The sequence below is a fragment of the Dendrobates tinctorius genome, unplaced genomic scaffold (assembly GCF_039654945.1).
Source record: "Dendrobates tinctorius isolate UK_male_01 unplaced genomic scaffold, ASM3965494v1 ptg000097l, whole genome shotgun sequence".
NCBI classification, from domain to species: Eukaryota; Metazoa; Chordata; class Amphibia; order Anura; family Dendrobatidae; genus Dendrobates; species Dendrobates tinctorius.
Window position 1 is genome coordinate 11202545 of NW_027361765.1, and position 12394 is coordinate 11214938.

Genomic DNA, 12394 nt, shown 5'->3' on the forward strand with positions numbered 1-12394 from the left:
ATGCTGCCCTATAGACTATTCCCCTACTTGCTACCGCATAGATTATGCCCCCATATGCTACTCCACAGAATATGCCCCCATATGCTACTCCATAGAATATGCCCCCATATGCTGCTCCATAGAATATGCCCCCATATGCTGCCCCCATATGCTGCTCCATGGAATATGACCCCATATGCTGCCCCATAGATTATGCCCCCATATGCTGCCCCATACAATATGCCCCAATATGCTTCTCCATAGAATATGCCGCCATATGCTGCCCCCATAAGATGCTCCATATATTATGCCCCCATATGCTGCTGCTGGAAAAAAAAAAACCTCTCCTGCTCAGGACCCGGCACCTGAGATATTCACCTGTCCAGGGTCCATCGCTGCTCACCGCTGTCTGCCCTTCCTGTGTCAGTGACTGTTCAGCCAGCAGAGGGCGCAACACGCACTAACCATGTCACCGCGCCCCCTGCTGCCTAAATGTCACAGACAGAGGATGCAGTAGACAGCGTTGAGCAGCGATGGACCACGGACAGGTGAATATCACTATACTTACCCCCTCCTGGCGCTGTCTCTGCAGCCCTGCTTCTCCACGGTCTTCCTTCCTGCCTTCCGCGATCACGTGGTACCGCTCATTACACTCATGAATATGCGCATATTCATGAGTTTAATGAACGGTACGACGTGACCGCTGAAGGCACGAAGGGAGACTGTAGAGAAGCAGGGGGCTGCAGAGACCGCATCGGGGGGGGTAAGTATGATCTGTGACACCCCCGCTCCCCCTCCCCCGCCAACCCCCCTGGTATATGACTTGTGTATAAGCCGAGAGGGGGACTTTCAGCCCAAAAAATTGGCTGAAAATCTCGGCTTATACACGAGTATATACGGTAACTATGCACAGAAACATAGAAGATGGGGTAAAGAAAAATTGCAGGAGCTGCTCTGGGACTGAGGAGTCAAAATGTAAAATATTTGGCTTTAACAGAAAGCAGTTTGTTCACCAATCAGCTGGAAAGCGGTACAATAATGGGATCCTGCAGGAAACATTGATGAATGGATGATGCTTCTTGCAACTTTTGGGCTGCATTTAAAAAAAAAAAAACAAAAAAAAACCCAGTTGTGGATTTGGTCGCGATTAGTGATGAGCGAGTATACTCGTTGCTCGGGGTTTCCCAAGCATGCTCGGGTGTTCTCCGAGTATTTTGGCATACTCGGAGATTTAGTTTCTGTCACCGTAGCTGCATGATTTGTGGCTGCTAGACAGCCTGAATAGATGTGGGGACTTCCTAACAAACAGGCATTCCTCACATGTATTCAGGCTGGCTAACAGCCGCAAATCATGCAGCTACGGTGACCGAAACTAAATCTCCAAGCACATCCAAATACTCGGAGATCACCCAAGCATGCTCGGGAAATCTCGAGTAACGAGTATACTCGCTCATCACTATTCACAATTAATGGTGTCCTCAATGCCGAGAAATAAAGGTAGATACATTGATCATACCATCCCATCAGAGAGGCTTCTGGCTGTATGTTTGGGGTTGAGGTTTTGCTGCAGAATAAAGTTGGAGCCAATGTTATTAAAAACTATCTTCAGCATAAAGAAGAACAAGAAGCCGCCTCAAACCTGTCTGGGATTACATGTAGAGACAAAAGTTACACAAGTCTAAAACCAAAGTAGATCTGTGGTTAGTTCTCCAAGATGTTTAGAGCAAACTCCCTGCTAAGTACCTTCAAAAAGTGTGTACAAATACTAGAAGAGTTGATTCTTTAATGTTGATTTTGCATGCAAAGGGTGATCACATCAATTATTGACAAGATTTTGACTTCTCATTCATTGGTAATGGGTGTGTCTACTGTATATAGAGATATATATTTATGTATAAGATAATAGGATGACATATGAGATGCAATATCCAGATCACATTATTCTTTTACACATTACGTGCATAACAGTGTGACGATTTTGTAATAAAAATGCAAGCTATCTTAAGATTGCATTCACACAACAGGCACGCTGGGGCTGTCACAGTTTTCCAGTTTCACTGCACAATCATTTGATCTTACAGCTGTTTCACCTACAAGACTACGCAGGCAATCATAATGGCAGCACAGTGTTGCAGGTTAAGCAAAATTAAGTGAATGTGCAGGGCAACAGTGGAAAGACCGCACTGGCCGTGTTTCTGTGATTAAAAGTCCCAGTATCATAGTTGTGAGTGAACACAGCCTAAAAGAAATAACTTAAACGATGATTAAATTAACCAAATGAAACATATATTTTATCGATAACTAGAAATAGCGGAATAAAATATCTTCCTTTTTGTCTGTTTTGAGAAGTTTCCAGAGCTGGATGATGTATTGCAATGTCCACATACTGTAAACTGCGTTACACTGCAGAATTGTAGCAACGCTGCCACCTCTAGGACAAAATACAAATCTGCAAGTCTTACATGTTCTGCAATCTTTCTTTTAGATGCTGCATAACACATAAAACTAAGACATTAAAAAATGAAAAAGATTTGGGGTGCTAAAGTTTCTTATAGGAGAAGACGCAGTTTTTGCAGAGAACGGTATATCTGCAGAAACTGTTTAGATAAGAATACAAGGAGAGAAGAACAGAAAGTACACTATTGTAGGTGTTCACTATAGGCCACCTGGACAGACTGAAGATATGGATGAACTCTTTACATCAGATGTCTCTGTTCTAAAAAAAAAAAAAAAAAAGTACAACATAGTGATCATGGGAGATTTTAACTATCCAGATTTTTGTTGGGAATCTCACTCAGACAAAAGTAATGGATCCAGAAAAATCTTCTCTTCTCCTGCTGGAAACTTTACCTTTCAAAAGGTAGGAGTGAGAGAACAAGAGAATCTGCAATCTTGAACCTAATTCTTATCAACAAGCAGGAAATGGTTGAGGAAGTAAAGGTGGCTGGGAATTTGGGAGACGACAATTATGCTATCCTCAAATTTTGGATTACAAGAGGCGGAAGACCAGCAAGAACTCAGACTTTAAGTTTTTTACTTCAGAAAGGCAGATTTTAATGGTCTCCGAAAGAAGGTAGGAAAGGTCCAATGGCTAGATGTTCTAAAGGACAGAAATGTCCAATTAGGATGGCAGATTTTGCTAAATGAAATTCTCACTGCACAATCGGCAACAATCCCAAAAAGAAGGAAGATTTGGAAGCATGTAAAGAGACCAGGATTGATGAACACAAACCTTAATAACTTGTTAAAAAAGGAAAAAAGAAATACATATCAAATGGAAAGAGGGAGGCATAGCTAAAGAAGAATATAATGCTGTTTGCAGGGAATGCAGAGCAAGAGTTAGAAAAGCTACATCCAGTATTGTAGTGAGGCTTGCAACGGAGACCAAAAGCAGTAAAAAAGAATTTTGGGGGTATGTCAAAAGCAAAAAAAAAAAAAAAAGTCAAAGATGCTATAGGATTTTGACAGGATGAAAAGGGTGAAGCGTTCTAAAATGATGTTGAGAAGGACGAAATTTTAAATTCCTATTTCGTATGTGTTCTCTAAGAAAGCAATTGTAACATCAACTGGTCGTCACGGTGCCAATGAAGGAATAAAAGAATCCACACTATCTATAAACAGAGAGATGGTGAGGGAACACTTAGCTAATTTACATGAATTTCAATCTCGTGGTCCAGATGAATTACATCCTAGGGTACTGAAAGAGTTAGCAGAGGAAATTGAAGGACCACTAGCCAGAATCTTTGAAAAATACTGGAGAACAGAAGATTGGAGAAGGGAAAATGATGTCTCTATCTTCAATAAAGGAAAGAAGATGGAGCCAGGAAATTACAGGCCAGTGAGTGTTACTTCAGTACCAGGAAAGATCTTTGAACAAATTATTAAACAGCATGTATGCAAGTACTTGGATACAAATACAGTACTTAACCAAAGCAAGCATGAGTTTGTAGCAAACAAGTTAAGCCAGACTAATCTAATTTGCTTCTATGATGGAATCACAGACTGGGTGGATCAGGAAAATGTGGCAGATATACAGTGCTGTGCAAATTAATTGGGACAAAGCATTTTTTTTTTTTTTTTTTTAAGTAAAATCGTAAGTTGGTTACCAGTCAGTGATTCAAACCAGTTTTAACTCACATCTGTTCAAAGCAGTTAAAACTGGTTTGAATCACTGACTGGTAAGGCCTGTTTCACACTTACGTTTTTGTTCTCAGTTGTAATCCACCAAAATGGCGGAGAACGGATCTGTAGGCGTCGAAATACCAACGGGAGCCATCGGACCGTTGGTGCGCTGGGATCCGCTGATCCGGGAAAGTTAAAGGAGCCGCTCTGAAAAAAAAAATAACGCCGATATCGCGGGACGATGGTTGCACATCCAAATGGAAGAGTGTTTCAAGTGGGGTACCACAAGGCTCTATCCTGGCCCCAGTGTTGTTCAACATTTTTATAAATAATCTAGATAAGGGAACTGAAGGTAAACTAATCAAATTTGCAGACGATGCAGAGATAGGAGGAATAGTCAACACTAGAGAAGACAGAGAAAGGATTCAGAAGGACCCAAGTAAGCTTGAACAATAGGCTGTGATTAATAGAACAGTATTTAACATGGAGAAATGAAAGATTCAAGATCTGAGCAAGAAAAGTGAAAATTACATCTACAGAATAGGAGGAATAGAACTAAGCAACAGCACGTGTGAAAAAGACTTAGGTATATTAATAGATCACAGACAGCACATGAGTCAACAATGTGATGCAGCAGCAAAAATAGGCAAACAGTTCTAGAGATGTATTATGAGAAGCAAATTATCCCCTCTACTCCTCCTTGGTCAGACCATATTTGAAATACTATATCCAGTTCTGGGCACCACATTGTAAAAAAGACATTGAAAAACTGGAGCAAGTATAGAGAAGAGCTTCCAGGATGGTGAGTGGACTGCAAAGTATGTCCTATGAGGAACGGTTAAAGGATTTGGGAATGTTTAGCTTGCAAAAAAGAAGGGTCAGAGGGGACTTAATAGCTGTCTACAAATATCTGAAGGGATGTCACTGTGTAGAGGGACCATCCTTATTCTTTGCACATGGAAACAAGAGACACGAGAAGCAAAGGGGCAGCAGAGGGCTGCTATTTTTAGGCTCGGGAGGGCAAGATCCATGGGCCCTTACCAGCCTGAGAACACCAACCCCCAGATGTCTGCTTTAGCTTGGCTGATTGTCAAAAATGAAGGGGACCCAATAATATTTTTTTTTAAATTATTTAATTAAAAAATACAGCGTGGGGACCTCTCTATACTTGATAACCAGCCTTGCTGAAGCTGACAGCTGAGGGCTGCAGTCCGCAGCTCAGTTTTGCCTTGCTGCCTATCAAAAATACAAAGGAACCCGAAGCATTTTTTTATATTAATTTATAGCACAGGCAGCAGCTGATGAATACTATTAGCCGCCGCCTGCTTTAGCTGTTAACTGTTTACTACTACTCTCAACATTGTCCCCAGCTATATACATACATACATACATACATACATACACACACACTATGTCACTAAAGTGATTACATCTCTCACATTTTTGAAAATATTTTACTATATATTTTTGAAAATATTTTACTATATATTTTCATGGGACAACACTGAAGATATGACACTTTGATACAACGTAGTCAGTGTACGGCTTGTATAACAGTGTATATTTGGTCTGTCCTCTAAATTACTCCGCACACAGCCATTAATCTCTAAACCGCTGGCAACAAAAGTGAGTACATCCCAAAGCGAAAATGGCCAAATTGTGCCCAATTAACGATCTTACCTCCCCATGTCATGTGACTCATTATTGTTCCAAGGTCTCAAATGTGAATGGGAAGCAGGTGTGGTAAATGTGGCGTTATCACTCTCACATTCTCTCATACTGGTCACTAGAAGTTCAACATGGCACCTCATGGCAAAGAGCTCTCTGGGGATCTGAAAAATGGAATTGTTGCTCTACATAAAGATGGCCTAGGCTATAAGATTGCCAAGATACTGAAACTGAGCTGTAGCATGGTGGCCAAGAATGTTCAGCGGTTTAACAAGACAGGTTCCACTTAGGACTGGCCTTGCCATGGTCTGATAAGATCAAGATAAACTTATTTGGTTCAGATGGTGTGGCAGCAACCAGGTGAGGAGTACAAAGACAAGTGTGTCTTGCCTATAGTCAATTGGTGGGAGTGTCGGTTTGGAGCTGCATGAGTGCTGTCAGCTGTGGGGAGTTACAGTTCATTGAGGGGAACCATGAATGCCAACATGTACTGTGACATACTGAAGCAATGCATGATCCTCTGTCTTCAGAAACTGGACTGCATGGAAGTATTCCAACAAGATAATGACCCCAAACACACCTCAAAGATGCCCACTACCTTGCTAAAGAAAAGGGTAAAGGTGCTGGACTGACCAAGCATGTCTCCAGACCTAAACCCTATTGAGCATCTGTGGGGCATCATCAAACAGAAGGTGGAAGAGCGCAAGGTCTCTAACATCCACCAACTCTGTGAAGCTCTAGTGAACTCCACGCCCAATACAGTTAAAGCAGCACTTGAAAATAATGGTGGCCACACAAAATAATGACTCTTTGGGCACAATTTGGCCATTTTCACTTAGGGGTGTACTGTCTTGTTGCCAGTGGTTTAGACATTAATGGCTGTGTGTTGAGTTATTGAGGGCACACCTAATTTACACTGTTGTAAAAGCTGTACATTGATCACTTTACATTGTATCAAATTGTCACATCCATAAAATTACATACACATAGACTGTAAGCTTGCGAGCAGGGCCCTCATTCCTCTTGGTATCTGTTACGATCTATGTGATTATTGTTATGCTGTAATGTCTATTGTCTGTACAAATCTCCTCTGAAATGTAAAGTGCTGCGGAATATGTTGGCGCTATAGAAATAAAATGTATTATTATATATACACATATATGCATATATACACACACAGACACACACACATATACACAGTACAATATACAAAAACGTAAATCTTGGATGTGATCAGCTAGGATTTACCCGTGTCTCGGAGGGTATGCGTATCCAGGTTACATTCATGTAGCTGTGCAGAAGGTTCAGTTTGGCCTCCAGGGATAAGATCAAACTGTAAAGGGAATATGAAGAGGACAGCAGGAAACATTACACGCTCACACAGATTACACTTGGTTTCAGTTTGGAAAGGTATATATTTATTAATGTAAGAAATACACCATTTACTTAGATAGTAGCCTAATAAATGACAATCAGCATTAGAATATTCTCCCTGAAATAATAAAAAAAAAAAAAATCTACATTAGGCCTTATTCAGATTTAACGACAAAAAAATATGTGCTGGATTGATTTTTTTGCCTGAGTGTCCATTTTTCCTTGATGTGGCATCTACTTTTCTTGTATGATAAAAAAAATATATATTTCTCTCTATAAATTTCTAAACGTCTTTTACCAAATAAAAGCAGTAAAGACAGACAGCAATGAGATAACATACAGATGGCATCCATGTGCCAGACATCTTTTCCATAGACATTAATTTGCACAGGCAAGTTATCTGTAACGTAGATAAAAAACGGACTTGCCTCCAACACATAATCTGCAAAAACATGGACATGTGAACAGCTCCATAGATTATAACAAATATGTGTGCTACCTTCAAGAACATAAACACATACATGAAAAATGGATGTGTGAACGAGGCCTTAAGCAGAGATACAGGATAGTGAGCTTACATGTCCCCCCAGAGGCCATCACCTAGATGTCCTGACTATTTGAAGGACCTCTCCAGCGTTTTGTTTTTTTTAATTTTACCGCTGGAGTGCCATCACTAATGTAAGTTCTCTGCCCCTAGTCTTACCAGCCACGATCTGTTATTGACACCGCTCCAGTCGGTCTCCAGCAGGTTGCGAATGGCCCGATCACTGCAGTGTTTGCTGGGTGAGCTAGAGGTCACTTCTCAATATATATACGTGGTCAAATTTGTTGGTACCCGTCGTTTAATGACAGAAAAACCCGCAATGGTGACAGATATAACCTGAATCCGACAAAAGAAATAATAAATAAAACTCTATGAAAACGAACAAATGAAAGTCAGACATTGCTTTTCAACCATGCTTCCACAGAATAAAAAAAAAAAATTAAACTCATGAAATAGGCCTGGACAGAAATGATGGTACCCATGAAAATAATGTGACAAAAGGGACATGTTAAATCACTAATTAGCATCACAGGTGTCTACAATCTTGGAATCAGTGAGTGGGCCTGTATAGGGGGCTACAGATACTCACTGTGCTGTTTGGTTTCATGGTGTGTATCACACTCAAAATGGACCAGAGGAAGCGAAGGAAAGAGTTGTCTCAGGAGATTAGAAAGAAAATTATAGACAAATATGTTAAAGGTAAAAGTTATAAGACCATCTCCAAGCAGCTTGATGTTCCTGTGACTACAGTTGCACATATTATTCAGAAATTTAAGCTCCATGGGACTGTAGCCAAACTCCCTGGACATGGCCGCAGGAGGAAAGTCGATGACAAATCAAAGAGACGGATAATACGAATGGTAAAAAAAAGAGAGACCAAAAATTTTGTTCTGGGGCTGCTTTGCTGCATCTGGCACAGGGTGTCTAGAATCTGTGTGGGGTGCAATGAAATCTCAAGACTATCAAGGGATTCTAGAGAGAAATGTGCTGCCCAGTGTCAGAAAGCTTAGTCTCAGTTCTAGGTCATGGGTCTTGCAACAGGATAATGACTCAAAACACACAAATAAAAACACCCAAGAATGGCAAAACATTGGACTATTCTGAAGTGACCTTCGATGAGCCCTGACCTAAATCCTCGTGAGCATCTTTGGAAAAAGCTGAAACGTGCCGTCTGGAAAAGGCAACCTTCCAAACACGAGACAACTGGAGCAGTTTGCTCTTGAGGAGTGGGCCAAAATACCTGTCGAAAGGTGCAGAAATCTCATTGACAGTTACAGGAATTGTTTGATTGCAGTGATTGCCTCAAATGGTTGTGCAGCAAAATATTAAGTTAAGGCTACCATCATTTCTGTCCTGGCCTATTTCATGAGTTTTAGTTTTTTTAAATTCTGTGGAAGCATGGTTGAAAAGCAATGTCTAGACGACTTTCATTTGTTCATTTTCATAGATTTTTGATTTATTATTACTTTTGTCAGATTCAAGTTATTTGTGACCATTGTGGGTTTTACGGTCATTAAACGAGGGGTACCAACAATTTTGACCACGTGTGTAAATCTATGGGAGCCAAAACAAGGTTCTCATAGACTCACACTGAGAGCTTCTGACTGTTACCGCTGACATCCGGCCAGTCAGAAGATGACAGATCAGGACTAGAGCGAGCGGCACTGGGAACAGCTATAGATGACAGCTCTTAAGTTTAAGACTAGGGGCAGGCAGCTTAGATTAGAAGCACCACTAAATGCTGCAATAAAAAAAATGCTGAAGTGGTGCTTTACTACAAAATCATCCTTGTTCTTCTTGCAGATTGCTATGTATAGTCATATATAGAAGCTAAGTTGAATCCACGTTAACACAAAAGTGTATAAAAACAAATTTTTAAGCTCAAAATATATGCAATTAAGTATTAAAAATCCCCCAATGTTTGTAGCCTTTAAATAATGTAATCAAAATAGTTCACTGACAATCCTCTGAAACCATGTGCAGAAATGGAGTTGAACTGTAAAAAATGAATATTACCTGGCCAGCTTAATGTTGTCGTTATCATCCTTTCCCCACTCCCAGTCCTTCCCAGGGTCAACTGCAAAGTGCAAAGGTAGAAGCTTGTGTTCAGAGTCTGTCAACGGAATAACGGCTGTGGGGAAAAAACATATAGGACCATGTGTTCAGACCTAGAAATTAACTTGATGCAAAAAACTATATATCATAGTGGAGTATGGACTAATGCAGATAAAGGTTAACATGATTATTTTATCACTGTTCTAAAACAAAAAACCTTTAACTATAAACTTATATGGAATATCTGTTTGTGTTGTAGTAGGGAATTACAGCCACAAGATGGCAGCAGAGTTCAGGTGACCGCATGTTTGCATCCAGGAGACATGCTACAGAGACCACTCAGTGCTGATGATCATTGTGGCTGCTGACTCCAGAGGAAAGTGTCAACTCCCCCGACATCCCCCAGGTGCACCAATAAGGGCTGTGATCTCCGATCGCTAACATTAACACTAATTAATGTTATGGACAATTTCATATATGAGGTTTCAAAAAACACGATCCTTGTTGAATAAAAGAGAAATACCTTCAGAAAAAGCACTAAATATACAGAACACACCTAGAAATTATTTACATCTTCAAAAATGTGAAAGACGGGAATCTCTAGAATTTATTTAAAAAAACCAAACATCTATTTTGGAGGCTATTTTCTGTCAAAATCATCAAATACTGCTACTATTTGGCACAGACAGTAGCCCACTGCAGCAGAGATATATACCAGTGAGCGCTGGCTCTAGATGCTGCTCTTATATCAGTTTTCAGCTCTTCAGAGGTCGATGGCAGATTGTTATGAGGACCATCAACACTAGACCTAGAGGACAGAGAGGAGCTGCACAGATTCGAATTCGCCAGATTGTACGGGATTTTACAGATAAATTCTATCCAGACCCCAGAGCATAATAAAAGTAGGATGTAAAAAAGGAAAAAAAAAAAAAAAAGGATGGTAGCACGAACCTCACCACTCACCTGTCCTGGTGACCCCGCACGCAGGATCCAGTCCTGTCTTTTTACCTATTCTATTCCCATTTCCCCCATCACACACATCTCCAGCCTCTACTCCAAGCCATGTCTTCTGGCGCCTCTAGGCCTCGGACATCACTGCTTGTCATAACATCATGATGTCACAGCGTGTAGGGACGTCAGAGGCCTAGTCATGCCGGAAGTATTGGCCTGGAGTGAGTAGGATGAAGGGGAAAAAGAAGAGGTATGGAGGTCTGAATATTATATTAAGACAGGACAGGTGAATAACACATACATATATATATATTATATACACATACATATACACACACACAGAAACTTTATATATATAATTATATCAGTATGTCTTTGGAGTCTGGGAGGAAACCGGAGTACCCGGAGGAAACCTACGCAAACACGGGGAGAACATACAAACACTTGCAGATGTTTTCCTTGGTGGGATTTGAACCCAGGACCCCACCGTGAGCCACCAGGCTCCATAATATATATTCATCTCTGGCTGTCATTTTGCTGAACTCATGAAGGGCAAATTACAATAAATCCATATTCTAGTGAATGCATTTTTTTTTATGGAGAATTCAATTCCACTCAAATTCACTCATCTTTACTGATCTTGCCACGAAGATTACTTTACCGCAGCGAGTTAGCTCCTAGCCAGAACCAAAGTAACATAACCCCCCCGTGGTTCAGCAGAACAACTGCTTCACAAGCTCTAATGCTGGCGGAAGAAAGGGAGACTAAATGCACGTCTTCACTCATGCAGAGAAATGTATTTCTGCAAATAGAAGAGCAGCACTCCACTTCTTAGGAGAGCTGAAGCATTGCTTAGTGAACATGTGTCGTGCTGCCTTTCTCCTGTTTCTCAGTTATGAGACTGACTTATTGTATATTTTTTCTTCTGTTGGATTCATTTATGGGACAAAAAAAGCATAATGGAAAATAAAATATGAAACATCAAATACCAAATGGAGAACACCAGGTCGGGCGGCTATACATTACATGTGCAATGTGAGGTCACTCTGCCAGGGTGGAGACTGACACTTTAAGGCACAAAACAATGACAGGTATTTAGCATTCAAATCTAACTTAGCACTTGAAATTGCTATAAAAAGACTAATTCATCTATAATTTTTAATTGAGATCATGCCTTACTTTTGTACTGAAAGGGCAACATCCTGAAACAATGTCTGCAAACAGATTCTGGTTTGGCTTTTATCCCATGTCATGTGGGCAAGGCTCGCCAGAGGGTTCATAATGACTTTTAGGATTGCTACTTCCAGTAGACGGGCACTAGAGTTCAAGTCCTCTTTCTCATTGAAGAGGTAATTAGCATATTTATTTCCTCACATAAGAAACATTTAAGTGAAGGAAAACAAGCTGATTTAGGGGGAAGTCACATGGCCTTATGTTATGATTGAGTCACCGTAGGAGGCAAAAACAGAAATGCTAGCTAAGTCCAGAAAACCAGAGAGGTTGGCAGCTATCGGATTGCAGACCCCTGATCCTATCCACAACAACTAACAGTAGCCGTGGGGGGTTCCTACGATGCCCTAGACCCCTCGATCACAGCCGGAGAATTAAATAGGCCTAAAGAAAGAAAGGGGAAAAACTAAACTGCCCCAGAGCACACCCCAAAGCAATAGGCAGCCCTCAACATATAATGACGGTGAAGCA

The 12394-nt window shown here is 40.8% G+C and overlaps 1 protein-coding gene across 5 annotated transcripts in view; it reads right to left on the minus strand.

The window, feature by feature from the left end:
• Window positions 1-12394, minus strand: part of OTUD7A (OTU deubiquitinase 7A) — a 325610-nt gene that overhangs the window by 7883 nt on the left and 305333 nt on the right. For all 5 annotated transcript variants that reach the window (XM_073586902.1, XM_073586903.1, XM_073586904.1 and 2 more), the window contains 2 exons: window positions 9704-9818; window positions 7018-7102 (listed from right to left, as the gene is read on the minus strand). In XM_073586902.1, coding sequence (XP_073443003.1) covers window positions 7018-7102; window positions 9704-9818 — 200 coding nt within the window. The remainder of the gene's footprint in view (window positions 1-7017; window positions 7103-9703; window positions 9819-12394) is intronic.